Source organism: Ptychodera flava (assembly GCF_041260155.1).
Source record: "Ptychodera flava strain L36383 chromosome 3 unlocalized genomic scaffold, AS_Pfla_20210202 Scaffold_26__1_contigs__length_13983176_pilon, whole genome shotgun sequence".
NCBI lineage: Eukaryota > Metazoa > Hemichordata > Enteropneusta > Ptychoderidae > Ptychodera > Ptychodera flava.
The window spans coordinates 6,233,363-6,257,671 of record NW_027248280.1 but is presented as its reverse complement, the minus strand read 5'-3'; the positions used below and the strand labels follow the sequence as shown (position 1 = coordinate 6,257,671).

The 24,309-nt window shown below is 36.7% G+C and overlaps 1 protein-coding gene across 2 annotated transcripts; it reads left to right on the top strand.

The window, feature by feature from the left end:
* The first annotated feature begins 61 nt into the window (after positions 1–61).
* LOC139125804 (uncharacterized) lies at positions 62–24,013 on the top strand. Of its 2 annotated transcripts, none has more exons than XM_070691893.1 (3): positions 62–113; positions 15,357–15,893; positions 21,472–24,013. In XM_070691893.1, exons 1-3 carry the CDS (start codon positions 78–80, stop codon positions 21,535–21,537), a joined length of 639 nt encoding a protein of 212 aa, XP_070547994.1. In that variant the 5' UTR covers positions 62–77; the 3' UTR covers positions 21,538–24,013. The 2 variants fall into 2 exon arrangements, with proteins under 2 accessions (XP_070547994.1, XP_070547995.1); XM_070691894.1 differs by lacking the exon at positions 62–113 and adding an exon at positions 9,350–9,501 and having other exon boundaries at positions 21,472–21,731.
* Positions 24,014–24,309: the final 296 nt, after the last annotated feature.

The window sequence follows — 24,309 nt, the reverse complement described above, 5'->3', positions numbered from 1 at the left end:
TTGGATGCAGAATGCCAGAGGCAGACCCGTAGCTGGTGCGCCACCAACGGTGATCACGGGAATGCACAGGATGCCGGATGTTTAACGAAATCATAGCCGCCATTTTGATCGAGGTAAGTGGACTGGCACCACAGGTGTCCGGAGTTGCCGTGTACATGCATAGAGAGAATGGGAAGGTTTGACACGATTTTGCCCTCCGGAATCCTGTAGACAATAAAAATCCACGTATATCAACGCATGCAGTCAAAAAACTACCTCCTCCCGACAGATAAATACCTTTGACGTTTAATGTCCAACCCTGAGACGTGTTAATTGTTATTTAGTCTCTCTTTTGGCCTAAATTCCTGGTTACGTACATCCTCAGGCTGTTACGTACGTCAGCCATTTTGAACGGGGCAAATTACCCATGGTTCCAGCGCGCATAAGTGATGAACTCGTGACCTTTGCACGATCAAAACAAACGTAACAATGGTAAACTTTCCCATGACTTGAGTTTGTGCAAAACGCAAAGCTGGACGTTGTGTGCACCAATACTTGTAGCCCGTTTGATAGTGGGTGCGGGGTCACGGGTTCATGTCGAATGCTAATGACCCGCACTGCACTATGGAAAGAATCTGGTTATTAAAATGGCTGCCGTACGTAACAGCCTGATGAACGGGGTTACCAGATAGTTTTGGGCCGATATTGAGACTAAATGCTAGTTTGCCCACTTGAAACTTGAGCATTAAAGGCAAGAGGTATTTCGCTATCGGCGTAGACCTTTTATTTGACTCTAAACTCCTTATTTGTTTGGATTCACAGTCCGGCGGGCAAAATCGTGTCAAACCTTCCCATTCTCTCTATGCATGTACACCGGCAACTCCGGACACCTGTGACTGGCACAAAAGTGGTTTAAGTTTATTGATTTATAGATTGTTTGTTGTCAGCGGCGGAGTCTGATCAGGAATCCCTTCATGCTTGGGAGAGATTAAGGTAGAAGACAGTATGAGTGTTATTGATGTGAACGTACTCCATTCGGATAAATGGACGAAATTGTGGAATCGGTACACATAGCCCTGCCTATAGGCTAATACGGCTGTGTGTTCGCGGTGTTATACGGCCTTCACCACACGAGACCGTATGACCCGGGATGGAAGCACGGTCGACGGTAGCTGCAAAATTGTAGAGCATCGGTGAGGCGGTCGGCGATTTATGGTTTTTGCAACTTCGCTCACCAGTAGCACTACAATGCCGATGGCCCTGTAGAGGTGAAAATAGGCGCACCCCACTGGACTGTTCTGCCATCTATATCCGTTGCCATCTAAACTCCGTTTGACCTTTGACACATACATTTAGTCTGTTGGTTAAACCTTTAAAAGGCTCTAGAAATAGCATTCAGTTGTTTATGGTCTTTGAAATACCTAGTGTCAGGTTCAAATATTTTTTAATAGTGTGTGTATAGGGGAAAAAAAGTTTACCCGAAAATACAAGTTACAAGTGAGATTTTTGATCAAAATATGCTTTTTCGCATGTTTTTCCCGAAAGGAGGGAAATCCATTGAAGTGTGTGATCTTTGATATGTAATGAATGTTTTTCTGCATATTATTTTCTAGATATCAACAACTAATTTTTTGGAATGTGAAATATTGACAAAAAAGTAATTTTTTAACCAAAACTTGAAATTTTGAGATTTTTTCCCCCAAAGTGTAGATATCAGCACAGGTGCATTTTCTTTAACTCAATCACCAATATTTTTTACTGCAATATCTATTTTACTTACTGGCAATATAATCTTGATGACACAGTTTATCATTTTTACAAAAAAATAACTATTTCTAGGTTTGTACCCCAAAATTAAGATACATGTGCCAATGCATTGTGTACTTTTGTCATTGAAAGATATATATGAATGGTCTATTCAAAGTTGTCAGTAGGTAATTTTCTTTTCGGAATAGTATGTATGAACATGTATTTTTGACCAAAAATTGATTTTTCTTGCACACTTAGAAAAATTTACATGATCATGCCAATGCATTCTATGGTGATGCTTATTGAAGGATTTGCCCATACCCGGTATTCAAAATTAACAATAGTTTTTTTACTGTGCAAAATATATGAAATTTTTATTGCTTTCTCTTATGAAGATTTATTTCCTCTTCACTTGCCAGATAATGACCGTAGAATTTTACTAGTTTACATTAATTGAAAATCATCAAAGACGGTATAATTAATATTGAATGTGGTTTCATCTTTCAAAGGCAATCTGTCAGTTCATTCACTGTCACTGTCAATGTCTGAAGCGCTGTCATCTCCTTGTCCATTTTCCTCATCGTTCTGTGAGTTTGAACATGAAACACATTGACATAACTCTGTGCATACCAGGTCCACCTCTCTACAAGAACATCTTGACGAGCATCCTGACTTCTTGCGTTTACAGCTCACAAAGTTGATAACAGAATCTGGTGCAGTGGGAAGTGTCATCCACTGGATTGATACATCTGAGTCTTGCACTATCCATCCTTGTCCATGTGGGCTTGGTGCATCCATTTTGGCTTGCAAACATCACCTGTAGATTGCTGTTTGGTAGTTTGCACGCTGTGTATGCAATTTCAAACTATCTCTGTTAGCAGGGAGGGCACCATCATTTTGTGAACCAAGACAGAAGCAATTGTATCTTGCTTCATTCACATCACTGCACCGATTTTGGCCATACACATCACACACAAATGATTCTATTTGTGTAAACAATTCGTCAGAAAGTGTCCATGCTGCCCCAAGTTATTGGAATGTACTTGTATAGTTATCATTAGCCAGCAACATATTTGCCATCTTCTTCTTACCCTTGCCTTTGAAAGCACTTACACTGTCACAACCTGAGAACACATGAAGACCAACCAGAGCTGTGGCTTTGACAATGTCAAAATGGCAACAGATAGTAGGTTATTTAATAGTTGTTTGTGTGTACGCACTCCAAGAAATTTTCTCCAATACGTCAGAAGAACATGCTCAACTGTTAATGTTTCAAATACAATGTCGTCATCTTTACCCTTTCAATATGACCTGACCTGTCATGCCATTGATTTCAGATTGCTAGCTGGGCTAGCCTGGGGGATGAGGACATGATAGACTTGCCCAAACTGTTTAGGCATATTATGTCTGAAATGACACTGGTAAGTTTTAAAAATAAAAGAGGACAGTGCGATAGTCTATGGTATGAATTGAGTGAGCACTTGGTGGGAGTTAATGCCATGACCTTACCTATGATGTCCTTCATTGATTTTGCTAATGGAATGATTGCTTGATATGAAATTCAATAACTGGCTGGGCCTGCCTCAAGGTTACAGGTTTTATTGTAAATGTTACATCTAAATAGGGGAGTGCATGGAGTGTTCAGGCAATACTCCTGACAACGACTGGTCCGGAGTGATATTTATTTAAAAATAATGGATGGATTGAAGGAACTAGTGCGATGAATTTATGCTAGTAGTTTTGTCTTAGATCATACTATTGTTTGTTCAGTCATGGAAATTGTCATTTTCAAAGTATGTAGACCAATATTTCCAAAATTACAGGTGGTCTCAAAAAATGTCTTTCATGGAACCCAAGATAACTGTCTAAGGTGTAACACTCTGAAATTTGAGGTTTCATAGAGGTTTTATAAAAATTTGCTACACATCTTGGTGAACAATATACATGAAGAGTAAATGTATCCTATATATGTGTGAGTACTACGTAAGTCAAACAGTATTTTCACGCGGTAGGCGACTTACAGTTTGACTGTAGATATCATGTAAGAGAAAAGCTAAATTGCTGTGGTAATGTAAGAATTGCTTCCCTACTGGGAAAATTACCTGAATCATATTTTACATGGTGGAATATTGTCATAATTGTCTGCAAGAGAAAGATTTCCGTGTAGCTCACCCCATTTAATATTGTGTAGCAAAATTTGCTTATAATTATTGATGTCTTCATTTAGTATGAGCCAATAATAAGAAGTTATCATCATAGTTTAACAAACATTAAATATCCTTGAAATTCCAATCTGAGCTATAGTGTACTTCTGATTCTCCATCAATTTGCAAAGACTGTTTAGTACTCACTTCCATATTATCAACCAATGAATCTGTGTCATCATCAACAATTAAATCCTCATTAGTGCCATAAAAAACCTCTTCAAAATTGTCATCATCTTCTTCTGCTTCGTCTAAAGCTAAGTGATATTCATCACTTGTACTGTCAACTGCGGTGGGTTGATTTGGCAAGTGTTCACATGACAGGAAGTTACAGCCAGGTCCACTACATTTCCAGATTTCACAAATGTACAGCACCTCTTGGTACATGTAGATTTTTGTACATTTGCATCCACTTGTCAAAAATTGAACGTTGTTCTTAATTTTTCAAAGTTCTAATTAAAGTCCTAAAGAACTTCTAATTTTTCATTGTCAACTTTCCATCCAAACTCAGTTCTTGGGGGTATTTGTACATCATCTACTTTTGCATTGTCCCATAAACAGGATACTCGACATGACCGTTTCCAGTGATATTTCATTGCCTCATTCGATGGTTAAAATCCAACTTCAGAGTCTATTTTACTCGATATTCTATTTCAAATATCATCAAGCCATTTGTGATGAATGTCTAAAGTTAATTCATTACTGATGAATGATGTAAAATGTGCATTAGGCCTGTCATACCCATGAAAAGCAAATGAATGTTTCTTGTAGAACACACAGCCAACCAACGTATAAAAGACCAATACATGTAGCCTTTGATCCATTGATTCATGTGTATCACTAAGTATACTGGTCATGTGGCAATTTTCTGTTTCTGTTATAAACTCTGCATTCTTAAAAAATGTATCTAAAAGGCTGGCTTGCCATAACCACGAAAGTGAAAGACGTTGTCACATCGACTGTAGAAAAATAAAGTTTGAAAAAACTTGCCCTGCTAGTTGGTGGATTGATGTTAGTGAAAGTTCGTGCTTCATACAGGTCAAAAGTGTAGGCATATGGAGGTAAACATTATCAAATTGTACTGCTCTCAACTGTAGCAAAACATTTTTATCAACAGAATGCAAGGGCAAACCAATATAATCAACATCAGTATCAGTAAAATATATGAGAATACTCTGATACTGTGATCGGAGTGCATTGTACCATACTCTGGAGTCACTCTCTTCGTGGTTGGATTTGTACAGAGAAATTATTGATATGACACCATTTGCATCACTTTGTTTGGTTCTCTCAGTGTCTACTCTATCAAAGCCTCAGCTGTTACGATGTTCTGATGTCTTGAGATGTATGGCTTTGACAATGTCAACATGGTAATTACATAGTAGGTTTACTAATAGTTGTTTTTGTGTACGCACTCCAAAATTTTTCTCCAATTTCTCTGAAGAACATTGCTCAAGCGTTAATGTTTCAAATACCATATCATCGTCTTCACCTCTTTCGATAGCGTTAGGATTAAGGCCATGAAGTTGTGGCTGATCAAAGAAAATGGTATTTCATGGGTGCTCTCTTTACTAAAGTGTGGTTTCACCCACCTACACGGAAATGACACAAAATCCTTGAAGGTGTGATGAAATGCAAGTGGTGATGTGTTTATTAGAAAGAGTCCCTCAAAGACAAACATTGTACTTTAAAAATCCTTGGCAAATCTGAATAAAAAGCAGACGGGTGTCTTCCTTTCAATGTCTTACCTACACTAGTCTTGGTTTTTGTCCCTTTTCTAACAGGCCATCTACAGTGACTGTTGCCGTTGGGAGTTGAATGAACTGGCTGATGTCATGAGATTTTTTTCTGTAGAATAGAGTTGACCAATTTCTGGTCTCTGATTTGCATATTTTGTGTAATGGCGTGGGTTGATAGCAAATGTTTTCAAGTTTTTGCGTTGAACAGGTGCAAAGCTTTGAATTTGGGGAGAAAAGTATCATACAGGAGATGTAATCTTCCATTGATTTTTTTCCCCCAGCCCTGAATGTCAACAAATCTTGTGCATCTTTACCAGATGGTGTTTTCCTTTGAAAAAGATGAGAGACGGAGTCAGGAGAGTTTGAAGTTGTTTCATAAAGGACCACTGATTTTCTCAATTTGTCAATGTATGTTCTCACATGCATTTCTATATTTTTCATTGCAGACACTGACTGATGAACAGATGATGACTGTTTTGCTACTTGGAAGATTTGTTGTTTGATATTCTTTTGTAGTAATGCTCTGTGGGGGAGATAGAGTGTCAGTGTTGAAAGTGCTTCCCTACCCATTGAAAGCATTGCATCTTTGACATCTTTATTAATACACATCTCATGACATTCATTGACAGCAGCACACTTCCATTTTTTACCAGATAGGCTGGTAGCAAAACCACCATAACATAGATTGTTAATGACAGACTTGGGAAATCTCTTTAGATCAGCAAGATGTTGTGGTACAAGCGTGAGGTTATCCATTCTGTGGAAACTGTGAAATAATGGTGTCATTTCTTTCAGAGCAGCTGTACACAACTCAAAATTTCTATTCCTGATAGCTATGTAGAGTGTAATGTAGCTCATGATATGTCTGTGTATGAATCCATGCCAGAATTTCCAGGTACCATTTTTTTTTGTCATCATTTCCGTATATTTTTCAAACTCTTCCTCAAGGACAGAAATGTTAGCTTTCAATTTTGCTCTTATATCAGGAAAACATGATGGATCATCAAGAAGACTGTAATTTCAGGTTCACTCTGCATGCTATTGATACATGCCTCATAAATGTCTGTCTCAGAACTTCAGAATTTCTAATCTATAAATAAATTCCCACCCGTGAACAAGCAATCTATGACTTCTGTCAAAGTTAGTGGCTTGGATAACTGAAGTACATGTCTTGATCATATGGAAAATATTTACAAGGTCTTTCAGCCCCCAGTGTTTTGCCCAGAGTGCGTTCTTGCGTCTTTTGACGCAAAATTAGCAACAATGTCCTGCAAAAATACCAGACATGGGTCACAGGGACGCACTAAAATCAGGGCTAGAATTGTAAGTCCAGCGTCCACAGAAGACTACTTTTTAGCTACCAAATTACACACTTGATAGCCCATACAGTTATTGCTTCTCTATTGAGACAATGAAACATTTAAAATTTAGTCTAGTTTTTCGTCACAGTGTAAACACTATTCGAAAATCAATTAGTCATTACAGTCTACGATTCATGGTATGAGCAAGGAGATGTGTGCGTCCGACCACTGGGCCGTGCAGCCTTTGGGACAGAGTCAAATACCGGGCCACATATGATCCCAATAACCGGACAATGATTTCTGAAGCGAAAGGCTTGTAAAAAGAACCATGAACTTTTCACAAAGCAAATTTTATTGACCACCAACTTTGAATGAAACGTTTGCTTGTAAAGATATGCTAGTACAGTGAAGTACAGAGAATCAAATTTTCAGTCACTATAGTAGCCCGGGTACATGGCATCAAACGGAATTGACTGCACGTGTATTTCATATACCGGAAGCTCATGACTTCACCTAAAAATATCATCAACCCAACAATTTTGTTGAAACACTATATCTCTGACTTTCAAAGTAGTAATTTGCCTTAAATTTCCCCAGAAGGAGTTTCATAGAACTCTCTGATTGTCTGCAAGCCAGAGAGATCAAGGTCACCATGCTGAAATTCGTTATATAGTCAAGACCGCCTAGCTCGATTGTAGCTGATCTTAACAAGAACCACCTAGCTTGTCAAAACAGTGTTATTGCAATGTGCTATTGCTATCATGACGATCAAGCAGTTCTCTCAGATATGTGTGTTTTCAAACTATATTTTTGCAATTTTTAGGGAAATGTGTCAGTCATTGGAGCAATTATAAAAAAGAAGAGAACTTTATAGCAGTAATGAAAAAAACCAGGTTACAATGTGCAAAATTATTGTCTTCAACCACTTCTAGTTCTGAAGTCAAAGGGTATTGAAACATCTTCTTTATTTCTGTTAAACACATGTAATGCAGTAACTGGCAAGAATCCTCATAAAAGATAAATGTTCATGACATTGATTTTATCATGATGATGTCTTTTTTTACAATTCAAAATTGTAAATACAACCAGTTAAAATGACTTTGTCACAAACCATTATAGGAGACGTCCAGCAATTAAATTTTGAAATGAATGTATGTATTCATGATATCAAATTTTCCATGGAAAACAACAGCCATACATGTTTACAATACCTTTCTGCCCCGGTGACTTGACTGTGCTTTGCATTCTTTGCTCACACATTGACCCCCTATTGTAACTCAGTGTCTCCCTATTTTAACAATCATGGGACACTGTGTCCTAATTTTACTATTTCTGGGCAAAACACTGAGCCCCACACGAAGAGAGGTCTTTCATTGGTATGGACTGAAAGTTTTTCAATATATGCCAATCACCAGGATATGATAGAAGCCAAAAGAACGTTATTGCATATTGTTTCTTGAATTTTAACAAGTAATGGTATGTTTTGCCATTTCCAACAACAACTAAATAGTTGATGTACCGGTACTTGCCAACACCAAACTGAACATAAACCTTACTGAGGACAGCTTTTATGATTTCAATGTCATGTGCAGGCAAGGGAATTACGTCAGAATATACAGTATTTGATGCTTTGGTGTCATCTGTCACAAACATAGACATTCTGTGTTTCAGACTGGGAATGTACATGTCAAGGTTTACCTGATGGAGGGGATGTTTTTTGAGGGTATAGAGAAAGCACTCTAACTTTGTCAAATCTATTTCCCCTCAGTTGAAACGTGGAAATCCTGTAAAGAAAGATTATGTTGACCGCTTTCTTCATCAAACCCTGTAAAAGTAGTATTATAGTATTTTTCAATCAGTACTGGAGTAATTTTGTGATGAGAAGATGTGTGAGTGCTCTTATGGGCTATCACTGTACATGTCGGACAAAGAAGTTCATTGAGTTAAATATCATTCTCACTTGCTTGATTCATTTCTTTCCAGGAAGGCAGATTATTGTCTTCATTGAGGAATGTTGTAGAATCATAGAAGACACTTTCATTTAGCAATCGTCTATATACCTGTGCATCCTCATGATACAGAACTAAAAGATTAATTGGATCAGAGTTAGATAATAAATCAGCCCATATTTGCAGACCTCAAGGTACTAACCATCACTCTCCTTGTATATTGTTACAGGTCACGATAAGAAAAAACACAAAGATTAAATTTCTGGAACACCTGCACAATCAGCACTTTGTCTAATTTCATCATATCTGTGTTAAAAATCAATATACTTATCACAGCCATTGCTTTTCAGGAGAAATGATTCATAGTAGAGGAGTTGAGAAGTTCAACATCTTGTGTGTTTTTTTTCAAGGTTGTCCACAATTATCATTTGTCACTCTAAACATAACCTTGTTTTCAAGAGTCAGTAATTCTGCTGACATGGGTTTTCCAGCCTCATCACGATGACAATGTCTTAGAGAGTAATTTCCCTGTACTACAATAGCCCTATAGAAGGAGTCCTTATAGATAGTTGGAACAACAGTCAAGTATTCACCTAAAGTAGTCTGTAGTGACTGTCATCAAAATGGCGTAATGTCTTCATCAGTAAGAATTAATGAAGGCTTAATCTCTACTGTCGAAATAGATTTTCCATTGAACCCTCTTCCCATCTGATTAGATTTGACTGTAGCATATGAACCGAGTTCATCAACTTTATCGATGGATACTGTAGTGAAACACTGATTGCAAAGTTTGGGTCCTTCCTTCATAGTCTTTTCACATATGGCAACTTTGTATGTTTGGAGACTTTCACAAGTATGAAGTTTATTATTTTTTAGATATTAAGTAAAGAGCAAGCAGTCCTCCAAAGATGAACCACAGTGCCTGAATATTGTCCCAAGTTTTCTGTATGGAGGATTTGAATATGACACCATGGAATCTTCAAATACGCTTTGAAGTTTGACCATAAGCCACCTCATAGATTTTTTCAGTGTATCAAATGTTTCGCTTGACTACCTGTAATTATGATATTGTTTTTGCAATGTTGTCAAGTATATACATCATAAACTGTGGAGAACATTACTGCCCTCTCCTCCTCAAACTCATAGGCTACAGTTAGTACAGCAGATGCCTCAGCATGATCTGATGCAGTGTTTGTGGTTACACACTCAACATCCTTGTAACTACTGCAAATTGCACAGATAACTGGAGTGTTACCTATGACAAATTTGTAAAAGTTCACAGTAGTGTTGATGGCATAGGGGCATACTGTCAGGCAATCTATCAAAACTTGCTGCCATTTTGTGACAATTGAATAGTTGTTCATATGTGCCAATGCCACAGCCTTTAAAATCAGCCTTAGAAGAACACAAATTATAATTCAGTAAAACACATAGAACTATTTCAAATAACAGTCATGTTTGTTATTTGTAGTCAGAATTTTTTGTTTTTATCATTTTGCATTGTCAGGGCAAATTTGGCTAGTTTTGGTGAAACAATTTGTTTATGGAAACCTACTCTTCTCAAGTCGGAGATAATGAGCTAACCTGACCTGACCCGTGATGTACTTCATTGATTTCGCTAATGGAATGATTGCGTGATATATAACTGTCGAAGTAATTCAGGGCATTCTCGGCAGTGCATGGAATGTTCAGACAATACTTCTAATGATGACCAGAGTGATGTTTCAAAAAACTGTCCTGCTATGGTGGCAGCTTTCCTGTGAAGTTTTACCCATTGCACAACAGATTACTAGACATTGTTAAAATAAAATACTTTTCTTCTGAAGAGCAGATATAAAGCATTTTCCTTATCCAAAGAAAGAATACCAAGAGAAAGATTTATTTGATAATGAAAATAATTGCAATTTATGATTAAATGAGTAATATCAGAAATCTGTCTGCCTGGAACAACATAACTTTGAGTATGTATATCAAAGTTATCCAGGCAGACAGATTTTTAGCTTCTCAGTTTTATATACTGAGGAGCTATTGGAATTGCAAACCAGTATGGCGGCGTCAACTTTTACTTCCTTCTGTCAAGATTTGGCCAGTTCTATCTGGCAGCGTCAACTTTTACTTCCTTGTGTCAAGTGTGTCCATGTGTCATGTGATAAACTGATGGGGGCCAATTAACTGGCTGTCAACTTCAATGTGTTTGTGGTACATAGGGATAACTATGGGAGCAAAGTTTTTTGACAAAATGTCACATGGCCAGCCACTTCCTGTGTTAATTATGCACATACCTAATTCTGGGCTTAATGTTAGAGTTAGAGATCTGATTTGATGAAACTTGCTATATGTATTTGGAGCTACTATGATACAACATTTTTGAGAGTCTTTAAGCATTTTTACTTCTGCCAATTCCGAATTTGCATATTTCATGAACTTTCCCAATTAGGATATATATCTGAATTAACTTGATTGTAGTTGTTGAAACTTGCTATATACATCAAAGATACTGTAATATAACATTATTGAAAGTCAAAAGACATTTTTACTTCAGCCAATTTCTAATTTGCATATTAAATGAATTTTCATAATTAGGGATATTTATCTGAATTGACTGGATCAAAATTGATGAAACTTGCTATGTACATTAAAGACACTGAATACAATATTATTGAAAGTTATCAAGCATTTTCTCTTCAGCAAATTGCTAATTTGCATATTTAATGAACTTTCCTAATTAGAGATATATATCTGAATTAGCTTGACCAAAGTTGACAAAATTTGCTACATATATTGCAGATACCATGATACACCATTATTGACAATCATCCAGTATTTTTACTTAAGTCAATTGCTAATTTACATATTTAATGAACTGTGCTTATTAGGGATATATACTGGGATTTACTTGATCAAAGTTGGCAAAATATGCTATGTACATTGATGATTATACCTGGTTAAAACAATATGGAAAGTCATCTCACATTTTCATGTCAGCTATTTTATAATTTGCATACATAATGAGCTTTCACAGCTCGGCATATATGGCTTGAAGGACTTGGCCAACAGTAATTACACTTGCTGTATAAAATGGTGATAAAATGACAGCAGTCAAACAACTGTAATAGTTTTATTTGAGCTAATTACATATTTGTATACTTCATGACCTTTTAGAATTAATCAGCAGTGATTATTTTTCATTATGTTGATCATAATACTGTCAATGAAGTTGCAAACATGTGCCAAAGGTTCAAATTTACATATAACTGCAATATGTAATGAAACACGTGAGCATTTTCAGTTCATATCTGGTTGCTATATAGGGATAACTATGGGATACAATTTATTTCACACAATGTCACGTGACCTCGATGACCTTTGACCTCAAATATACATATTTCTCTGTAACTCAGTAACTACAAGGGCTACAGCCCTCATTTGGTATGATGGGACAGCTAATGATGACACATCCTGTACTTCATTAATTATGCACATATCTAATTGTGGGCAAGCCAATAGAGCTTGAGGTCTGATTTTTTAGTCCCCACGGACACCGTCCGGGGGGACTTATAGGTTTGGTCATGTCCGTGCGTCCGTGCGTGCGTCCGTCTGTGCGTCCGTCCGTCCGTTCACGCAGATATCTCAGAGATGCCTGAAGCGATTTCATTCAAACTTGGTACAAGGATTACTTCATATGTCATACAGATGCACGTCGATTTGTTTTGTGGTACGATCCAATATGGCTGCCAGGCGGCCATTTTATTACGATTTTTTCATGTACAGAGCCATAATTCAGGCATGTTTCAACTGATTTTATTCAAAGTTGGTACAAGGACATTGACCAATGTCTTAGATATGCATGTCAATTTTTTTTGTGATACGATCCAATATGGCCGCCGTGCGGCCATTTTGTTACGATTTTTTCATGTACAGAGCCATAACTCAGGCATATCTCAACCGATTTTATTCAAAATTGGTACAAGGACATTGACCTATGTCATACATATGCACGTCAATTTGTTTTGTGATACGATCCAATATGGCCGCCAGGCGGCCATTTTATTACGATTTTTTCATGTACAGAGCCATTACTCAGGCATGTTTCTACAGATTTTATTCAAAGTTGGTACAAGGACATTGACCAATGTCATAGCTATGCACATCAATTTGTTTTGTGATACGATCCAATATGGCTGCCGTGCGGCCATTTTGTTACGATTTTTTCATGTACAGAGCCATAACTCAGGCATATCTAAACCAATTTTATTCAAACTTGGTACAAGGACATCGACCTATGTCATACATATGCACATTGACTTGTTTTGTGATACGATCCAATATGGCCGCCGTGTGGCCATTTTATTACATTTTTTCATGTCCAGAACCATAACTCAGACATGTATCAAGCAAATTTATTCAAAGTTGATACAAGGAGATTGATCAATGTCATACATATGCATGCTAATTTGTTTTGTGATACGATCCAATATGGCTGCTGTGCGGCCATTTTGTTATGATTTTTTCATGTACAAAGCCATAACTCAGGCATATTTCAACCGATTTTAATCAAAGTTGGTATAAGGACATTGACCTATGTCATACATATGCACATTGATTTGTTTTGTGATTCGATCCAATATCGCCACCATGTGGCCATTTTATTACATTTTTTCATGTCCTGAACTACAACTCAGACATGTATCAAGCGAATTTATTCAAAAGTATTTTTATCACAGACCTAATGAAGAGGACTCTATCCTCTCTGAGGACCTATAATCAAAGCACCCATTAACAAGTGGGGACTGTGTCATCAACGATGACTTGTGGTATATAGGGTAACTATGAGATACAATATTTTTTTGACAAAATATTATGTGACCTGGGTGACCTTTGACCCAAACATACATATATGGCCATAACTCAATAACCACAAGTGCTACACACTTCATATGTACTATGATGGGAGACCTTATGGTGCCATATCCTGTACCTTATTAATTGTGCAAAAATTTAATTCTGGGGAAGTCAATACAGCTAGAAGTCTGATTTTTTGTATATAGGGAAAACTGTGGGATACAATTTTTGTGGACAAAATGTCACATGAATGTGATGACCTTTGAGCTTGATTTCACAAATACTACTGTAGCCTTTCATCTTTTTTGCATATTTATTTCTCTATTGCCCCTGCACACCGAGATGTCTCGAAACCCGGTCATCGCTGCTGTGCAGCTATATTTTAATCTGCTTTTAAAATACCGCCAAATCAAGGTTTTTGTTATAAACCATTACACAGTGACAAAGTAAACACTCTACAAACAATATATATGAATTTGTCAGTTGTCATCATTGATGAACTTAGCATGGTTGGTAACAGTTTATTCAATTTTATTAATCTCCGTCTTCAAGAAATGAAGGGAAATAAAGATATTTAGTGGTGTGTCAATAGTGTCTGTAGGTGATATGTTGCAACTCAAACCTGTCATGGATGGATGGTTTTTGAAAATCTACACCAGTGATATAACCCTTTATCAATAAACCTCTGGAAAGAGTACTTTACAGTGCATGAACTGACTGGTATTATGCGACAGAAAGATGATAAACAATATGCAGAATTACTTAATTGTCTCAGACTTGGCCAATGTACACCAGAAGATATAAACCTACTTCAGCAAAAGGCTGACGAATTTTTTGGTCAAGCAGATCAATGTGAACATGCAATTCACTTGTATACTATAAATGTAAATGTTGAAAAACACAATGAAGCAATGTTCACTAGAGTGCTGACAGAGAAATAACTGTGGCTCGCCTGCATTGCAATACAGTAAATGGCACTTACTCACTTTACTAGTCGTCTGATAATAGACCGCCACATACTCCATCAGGACAGATTGGTGTTAATGTATGCAACTTATATTAATGAGCTGAATCATGCTGTATATACAATTAAATGTATCTAACACAAATCTCGTGTATCCCATATCCCAACCCCATGCCTCCAAGTCAATTACTGCTTACCAACAACAAACTACTTCAACCGGTCTCACATTTGAGGAGCTTCAGTACCCTTGACGCTATTTTTCATACTGTTCACATGAGAAAGCTGGTGGCCTTGCACTTGTACTGTATAAGTCTCAGTAAGCTGTTATACTCAGTCTGAGTACTCACATTTGTAAGTCAGAATTGGTTTTGGAACTCAGAGTTTATGGTTAGAGGTACTCCTATATACTTGATGGATTATGTTAATATTATGATACTCTGAAATTATGATCTCAAAGTTACAACATTTGGAAAGAAGAAGTGCTTAGAAAACAATTGTGACCAACCATCTTTAATAAATTCAAAAGTCATAGAATGATTGTAAAGGCATTGTGTAACAGGGCAATGGGGAGAGAACTCAAAGTGTATTCAAACTCTGGAAAGTTACACAATCTTTGTATTTCATTTCAGATGCCTCGCAAGAAGTACTGGAAGAAGAGTAGAATGTGTAAAGAAGGGGATGCTGGCCTCTTAAAAAACAGCACAAAATCAGAGGATGCTGCCCTCCTAAACTATCGCGGCAAACCAGAGGATGCTGCCCTCTTAAACAACAGCACAAAATCAGAGGATGCTGCCCTCCTAAACCATTGCAGCAAACCAGAGGATGCTGGCCTCTTACAAAACAGCACAAAATCAGAGGATGCTACCCTCCTAAACAACAGCGACAAACCAGAGGATGCTGCCCTCCTAAACAACAGCAGCTATGAATTGCCAAAGCAGTCAGAAACCTTGAATATTAACAGTCAAACAATACGTGAGAAATTAAGCAATAACACTTGCAATGAGACTCAAAAAGAATGTGAGACATTGGATAATAACACTCCAGTACAGTGTGAGAAATGGAGCAGTAACATTTTACCTAAAAATACAACTGCCAAATGTGACAATGGAGTCTGCAACCAACATGAGATACTTGCTGACATGCACAAGAAATCTGTGACAAGCAAAGTAAGTACCACTGTGACTGTGTTAAAAGAAGCAAATTCTTGTAGGCATGATTCTAGTAATATTTCTGATGAAGTAGTTGATGTTACTGGTACAGGTAAAATCAGAAATAGTGTTGGTAAATCTGATACATTAGAAAAGTATGATACAATGAGTATTGTTGAAAGACACATGGAGACCAAAGTAAGTACAAATGTACAAGATGCAAACAATGGAGATGTAGTATTGATAAGTGACATAAAGAAATCTAAATTTCCCTTTTGTCCACTGACAATAAGTGTTTGTCAACAGTTGTGTGTAAAACTTGGCATACAGTATAAAGGTAATGTTGGAATTGTTGACAAGGTTCATAATATTGAAGTGGGAGAACCATGGAAAATTAAATCAATTGAAGGTGATGGCAATTGTTTGTTCAGAGCATTATCATATGCTATCAGCGGAACTGAGGATAATCATGAAACAGTAAGATTGGCTATTGTAAATCACATGATTCTGAATAGTGAAGTATATGATGGTTATATGAGGGAGGAATTCAGTTCTGTTTCAGACTACATAAGTAAGTCAAAAATACAACAGCTTGGTGTATGGGGAACAGAGACAGAAATTCTGACCGCTGCCGAAATGTTTGGCATAAACGTATACACTTACAGTGCAAATCAGTGGCTGAAATTTTCTTGTAGTCTAATTAATGAGACCAATATTGATACTGGTGAAGCTATATACCTTAATCATCTGAACCAAAATCATTATGAATTTGTGAAGTGTGTCAGTTTGCCACATTCTGGAGTGTGTTCTTTTGCAAACAATTGTGACCATGTCATTGCTAGTGTTACTTTGACCAGGAAAGTAGTATGGCACAAGCAGCAGATTTCAACTGCTGCATTTCTGAGAGTAATAACTACGAAGGAGATGATGTTATTGATGTCAAGACATTATGTGACAGTCTTGATGAACCTCAGAGTGAGCAAAGTGTAAAATCAATGAAACGAAAACGTATCGGTGAAAGGTTGCGTAAGAAAATAAGGCGAGAAAAATATGAACTGGAAAAAAGTATGAAAAGTGTAACAAATATATCTTATGATGTAAAACATAGTAAAGCTGCTAGAGAGTATGAGTTATATCATGGAAATTCAGAATTTCGTGAGAAAAGAAGACAGAAAGTCGGATGAAATACTGTGTAGACAAGGTATACGAACAGTCGAAAAAGGAACAGAAAAATAAAAGGTATCGAGAAGATATAGAGTACAGAGAAAGTCGAAAAGAGCGAGAATCAAGAAAATATCTTCAAGATGTTGAGTTTCGAGAGGATAAAAAGGCAAAATTTGTGAAAAGATATCAGCAAGATGCAGAATTCAGAGAAACAAAGAAATCACAGTTGTCAGCAAAGTATAAAGAAGACCATGAGTTTAGAGAAGCTAAGAAAGCTCAGTGTGCATCACACTTCAAAGAAAAGTATCAGCAAGATTTTGAATTCAAACAGGCATGGATAGCTAGATTTGTTGGTCAGTATAAAGAAAATCCAGATTTTAAACAACATGTATTGGATAAAAGTAAGACAAATAGGCTAAATGCTAGACTTAAGTCTGAAAATATAGAACATGTTATTGTTGCTTTCAGAAAAGAATTGTCAAATGTTCCAAATTGTGTTTGCTCTGTTTGCAATAGACGGCTGTTCAGAAAGCAAGTATTGCTATGTACAAAAAAGACATATTGTTCGAAAGCAGGGATTTGTGAAACCATCGCGAACAAATGTATAACGGATGAATATGTGCATACATGCAGCCATTTGTGTGTGGAAGATTGTCCAATAAAGAATAGTGCAGCTAGTAAATTGTGGATATGTTACACATGCCACAACAAGCTTTTACAGGGACAAATGCCAGCTCAAGCTGTTGCAAACAATCTTGAAGTAAAGCCAATCCCATATGAACTAAATTGCCTGAATGGTTTAGAGCAACACTTGATTGCATTACACATTCCATTTATGAAGATGTTAGCTTTACCTAAAGGTGGACAGAATGGTGTTCATGGACCTATAGTATGTGTGCCATCTAATATAGAGAAGGCTACTAGTATGTTGCCTCGATGTGAGACAGATGATCAGATGATAAAGGTGAAACTGAAACGTAAACTTAGTTATAAAGGTTGTTACCAGTATCAGTTTGTGAAGAAGGGTCATGTAAAGAATGCTTTGGAATACCTGCAGAGGAATAACAAGTTGTACAGGGATATAAATTTAATGTGGATTGGGAAAACACACTTGAAAAACAAAAAGAAGATAATTCAGATTCTGATGAAGATGATGGGTTGTTAGACACAGACAATGAAAATGAACCTGATCAAGATGTTCATGGAATGTTTGTTGACACCTGTTTTCAACCAGTTGATATAGGTCAAGATATTCTTGATTATCACTTTGAGGATATTGTTTGTGTTGCACCTGGAGAGGGTAATGCTCCTGTTAGACTTTTGATGAATGTAATGAAGCGAAATGCTTTCCTGTTTTGTTTCCAACTGGTTCACCAACATTTCATGATGATCGAGAGGTTAAGATAACATTAGGTCGATACCTGCAAAGTCGTTTAATGAATGCGAGTAACAGGTTTGCAAAGAGTATAGATTACATATTTTTTGCACAGTATCTTGCAGAAGTAGAACAGGTTGTGTCAAATGTGTCAATTGCCTTGAGGAAGGGAAGTGCTCATGCTTGTGGTAAAAAAGTGACCAGTGATGTTCTAACAAACAAAGAGTCTTTGAAGGAAATTTTGAAGTGTGATGAAGGTTACAAATTTCTGAAGCCAATCAGAGGAACCCCTCCTTATTGGCAAGCAACACAGAAAGACTTGTTTGCAATGATAAGACAACTAGGCATACCAACTTGGTTTTGTTCCTTTTCTGCTGCTGACCTAAGGTGGACAGAAGTGGTTGAAACAATACTTCGTGAGCAAGATGATACACGTAATGCTAGTGATCTTGATTGGTCTGAGAAATGTGCTATTTTGAGGGCAAATCCTGTAACTGCAGCAAGAATGTTTGATCACAGATTTAATTGTTTTCTAAATGAAGTCATAAGGTCACCAGCAAACCCTATTGGAAAGATAAAAGATTATTTTTATCGAGTAGAGTTTCAACAGCGTGGTTCACCACACACACACTGTTTATTTTGGGTTGAAAATGCTCCAAAAGTTGACAAAGATTGTGATGAAGATGTTGTTGGATTTGTTGACAAATATGTAACATGTGACATGCCATCTGGGGATGAGGATGAGGAATTGCATGAGATTGTAAAGACAGTTCAGACACACAGCAAAAGGCACTCAAAATCATGCATGAAAAAGGGTACTGCATGTAGATTTAACTTCCCAAGACCTCCTTCCAAGGAGACATTCATATGTCGCCCAGGTGACAGTGTAGATAGTGAAAATAAAGATGATGATGAAAAGTCAGAGACTGATAATGTTGTACCAAATCTGGCGAATGAATTTGGAATTGAAGTACCACAGGTAGAGCTAGACGATACAGCAATTGGCAAGATGATCGCTACAAAAATCTTAGAAAGAGTTTGGGCATTTGTCTGTGACGAGAAGAAGGAATTTCAATCTGTGGATGCATTATTTAATGCAGTTGGAATATCGCAGGATGTGTTTGAGAAAGCATATGCGCTTCGTTCAAAGAAGACAAGTTTAGTTTTAAAACGTAAGCCGAATGACCTCTGGGTCAATCAGTACAATGCTTATCTCCTTCGTTGCTGGAATGCAAATATGGATATCCAGTTTGTTGTAGATGCCTATGCCTGTGTTGTGTATATTGTTTCATACATCTCAAAAGCCGAAAGAGAAATGGGTTTACTGTTGGAACATGCTCAAAGAGAAGCTACTAAAGAGGGCAATTTGGATGCAAAATCTGCACTGAAACAATTGGGTAGTGTATATCTGCACAATAGAGAAGTAAGTGCTCAGGAGGCTGTATATAGAGTTTGTGGATTGAAGCTAAAACAATGCTCACGGAAAGTTCAGTTTATTGCTGTAGGAGAAAATCCTATCAAGATGAGCTTACCCTTCAGTGTAATACAGAAAAAATTGAAAGGAGAACAAATCGATGAAGATTCAATCTGGATGACAAGTATTGTTGATAGATATAAAAAACAGACCAAACAAGAAAGAGTTTAACTATATGTGTCTTGCCAGTTTTTGTTCAGAATATAGAATTGTTTCAAGTACAGAAATGTCCAATGTAAAAAGTAGGAAACATAAGATGCCTGTTGAGAAGTTGCAAAATGGTGCAGGATACATGCAAAAGAGATCTAGAACTGAACCAGCTGTAATTAGATACCCAAGATTTTCAGAAACCAAATATCCTGAGAAGTATTTTCAAAGCATCCTGCAACTTTTCCTGCCCTATCGTGTTGAATCTCAACTGAAACCTAAGACTTTTGAAACATATCAAGATTTCTATTGTAATGGTGCAGTGAAATTTCAAGGTGGCTGTTTGGAAAAGGTGAAAGTGATAGTAGACAGCAACAAAGCTTTATTTGAGAAAGATACTGATGCAATTGATATGGCTGAAGAAATGTTGGATATGAATGGTCCATTAGAGGATGCATGGGCTGAAATATGTCCAGAAAGTGAATTAGAAAGAATGGAATGTCTTGAATCACGTAGAAATTGCCTTGATAATGATGATTTTGATGAGGCAGATATTCCTGATTTAGTGCAAAAACCACGTGGTGATTGTCATGTAGAAGTTTCCACATCTTCACTACCAAGAGTAAAGGTTGAAGCAATGCTACGATCATTGAACAGGAAACAATCTGAAGTGTTTTACAAAGTTAGGAAATGGTGTTTAGACAAGAGCAATGGCAAGCATCCAAAGGCATTTAATGTATTTGTTAGCGGTGGTGCTGGCACTGGCAAAAGCCATTTAATCAAAACAATTTATTATGAAGCAACACGAATACTGGCACGTATATTGCCAAAACCTGATGATGTTTCTGTACTATTAACTGCACCGACAGGTGTTGCAGCGTTTAATATTGGAGGCACAACTTTACATAGTGCATTCTCAATTGCTGTAGATTCAAAGTTGCCGTATCTACCTCTGCGTGAAGAAAAGATAAACACTCTTCGTAGTAAATTGGAAAATCTTCAAATTTTAATTATCGATGAAATTTCCATGGTAGACCGCAAATTGTTGCATTATGTTCATGGAAGATTAAAGCAAATTAAACAAACTTGCAATTCTACTGCATTTGGAAATGTATGTGTCATAGGAGTAGGGGATTTTTATCAACTGCCTCCTGTAAAAGGCAATCCATTGTGTATTGACAATGAAGCAGTTAGTTTATGGAAAGATAATTTCCGCATTGTAGAATTGACAGAAATTATGAGACAGAAAGAGTACGAATTTGCAGAGACACTGAATCGATTGAGGGTTAAAAAGAAAAGTGACGAATTGGCACCAAAGGATTTTGAGATGCTGCAAAGCCGTGTAACTGGCGAGAAATCTGATGCTATTCACATATTTGGTACCAATGCTGAAGTGAATAATTGCAATGTTACAATGCTTCATTCTTTGTGTACAGATCCTGTGTGCATTGAGGCTGAAGATTACAGTAGAAATGCTACAAGTGGCAAAATGGAAAAAATAGAAGGACATCATGCCAAAGTATACAGAAAGGATTTGGCAAAGACTCTTACAATTGCCATTGGTGCCCGAGTGCAGCTGACCCACAATATTGACATATCTGATGGACTGGTAAATGGTGTCTTTGGAACTGTGTCTCACATTGCATTTACCACTAGTCAATGCTTTCCATCAACAGTGTTGTTGTATTCGATGATGCAAAAGTTGGTGTAAATTTACGTAGAAAAAAGTCATACCATCAGATATGGAAGAAAATAGCACCCCTATTGAACCTCATGAAGTTACTGTCGCACACAACGGCGGAATTAGGAAACAATTCCCAGTGAGACTAGCCTGGGCGTGCACTGTCCATAAAATCCAGGGAGTGACGAAAGAAGAAACAGTTGTTAGCTTGAAAAAGATGTTTGCAGCTGGACAAGCTTATGTAGCTTTAAGTAGAGTGACATCATTGGATGGACTTGTCATTGAAGATTTCCAACCATCTTCAATATATTGTAATGAAAAAATTACAGATGCCATTGCTGAAATGCCACCATTTCTCAGTGAGCCAGATTTAACATTTGAGGGACGTTTTTCCTGCTCCTTGATATTGCATAACATACAAGGGCTGTGCTCACATATTGAAGATATTCGTAATGATAGTCTATTTATGGAGTCTGACTGTATTTGTTTGACAGAAACATGGTTATCTGATGATCAACAGCACTTTGATCTGGAATTAGATGAGTTTACATTTAATCATCAACCAAGAAGTAAATCATATGACCAATATAACAAGAATACTGCAGCTTGCTCTCTCAGTGCCATGGTGGTGTTGGAGTATATTGGAAAACATCAATGTCATGTGAAATTTTTCATCCAGGTATCTCTATTTGGAATGTATAACATTTGTTTGAATGATGTAAATGTGAAAGTGGCCATTGTATACAGACCAGCATCATATAGTGCCCCTACATTTAGAAAATTCTTACTACTTTTGATAAAAGAAATGGACAAATATAAACATACAATAATAATGGGTGATTTTAATGAAAACTTGTTTGTCTCAAAGTCAACAGTTGCTTTAATGGAAGAACATGGCTTCAAGCAATATGTCTATCAAGAAACCACAGAACTTGGCACATTGATTGACCATGTTTATGTGAAAGGTATTGACAGTGTAAAAGTTGAAGTTATACCAAGATATTTCAGTTTTCATGAAGCTGTTAGGGTTCAAATTTGTTGAATTGTGCCGTCCCAAAGGAAGCTCTCTGCAGCGGGAGCTTTGGGAGTTTGGTGCTAGACGGCCTCCCAATTTGTTTATTTATTTATTTATTTATTTTATTTATTTATTTATTTGATTTATATATTTGTTTATTTATTTATTTTATTTATTTTTTTAGGACATTCATAAAGTATGTAATGTATGGGGTGGTCACTTTGCATCAGACAGGGGAATTTCCAACAACATCAGAAAAAAATTGTTAGGGTTAGGGAGGTTACAGCTTATTTGGTAATACATGTGGAGGATATTTAAGAAATATTTTATAGAAAGTGTTTTCATCCACGTAGATGGAAACTGACCACCTTCCTGTATATAAGTTAAGGACTATGATGGAAAATGAAATTAAGAGATATGGCTATGACGGACTTAAGAATTGAAATAAGTGCATGCAAATATTGTATTTGTTATGTGATTTTTATGTATTTGACCTAAAAGAAATGCTTTTATTTAGATGTTGCCATTAGGTGCTATAGATACTCAAATGAAATACAGAAACTTCTTGACCTCGCTGATGTTCCCATAAGACTAGATATAACTGGACTACAAAGGAGATTTTGTTTGAATATCACATGAAACTTGTCCAATAATCATTTTAATGGAAGGAAATTCAGTTTCAACTGGTTTAACGCTAACAAATTTATTTAGGTGATGTATAGTGAGAAAGTATTGTGGTCGCTGCAGTATAGTACTCTAATGTTTATTTTATTACAACCAATGTTGACAAAGGTTAGTCACTAATAATTAATGATGCAAAACTGTTGCATATTCACAATAGTTTTGTTGCAATGCAGCCACTGTACATTCTAGATGAACTTCTATAGATCACCTACTGCATTGATATCTGAAAAATGAGTTTGACTGTATTACTCTTAATGAGTGAGACATGGGAGTGTCCGAGTCCACAAGCCATTGATCTTTTCACAATGACCTGCATACAATTACAGATTTGTCTGTAGTATGTGTGTTGTCAAAAAGGTAGACATTGTACTGCTCCAAATTGAACGACTGCTTCTTGAAATAGATGATTCCAAACGGAAAAGACTACTGATGTTTGAAATAGCTGGCCCAAACTGGAAAAGTGGTGGCCTTTATAGTCAGTAATTTAGAGCCCTGTCTTACTTAACAATACATGTACATACTTTATGAATGTTCCAAGTTTGCAATATTCTTTTGCATTGTTGGCTGTAGACTTATTTACTTATTTATTATATTTATTATTTAATTTTCAGAGCTATATCCTATAGTAAGCAAAGAAATTTAATAAGGTGTGTTTACAGGTCCACATTGCAAGTGGTAGCTAATGTATGAGTTCTTTTACATGAAATACTGGAAATGATGTCTGTTGAACTTGTGTGAAAAGATGTAGCAAACTCATGGATGTGCTGACGCAGTTTGTTGTATTTTTCAAGGAATTTATCTTAGAAGCATGAGCATCTGACTTACTGATTGTCAAAGCTGTCAGAGCATGCTATCAATGTGTGTGCCATACAATGTTAAACATTACATAATGAA

Bases quoted from the DNA above. Each gene is read 5' to 3' on its own strand.
- LOC139125804 (XM_070691893.1), top strand. From the start codon at position 78: ATGTTTAACGAAATCATAGCCGCCATTTTGATCGAG. The intron at 114-15,356 runs GTAAGTGGACTG...ATTTCATTTCAG, and splicing joins TAGCCGCCATTTTGATCGAG to ATGCCTCGCAAGAAGTACTG. The intron at 15,894-21,471 runs GTAAGTACCACT...CTTTGTGTACAG, and splicing joins AGAAATCTGTGACAAGCAAA to ATCCTGTGTGCATTGAGGCT.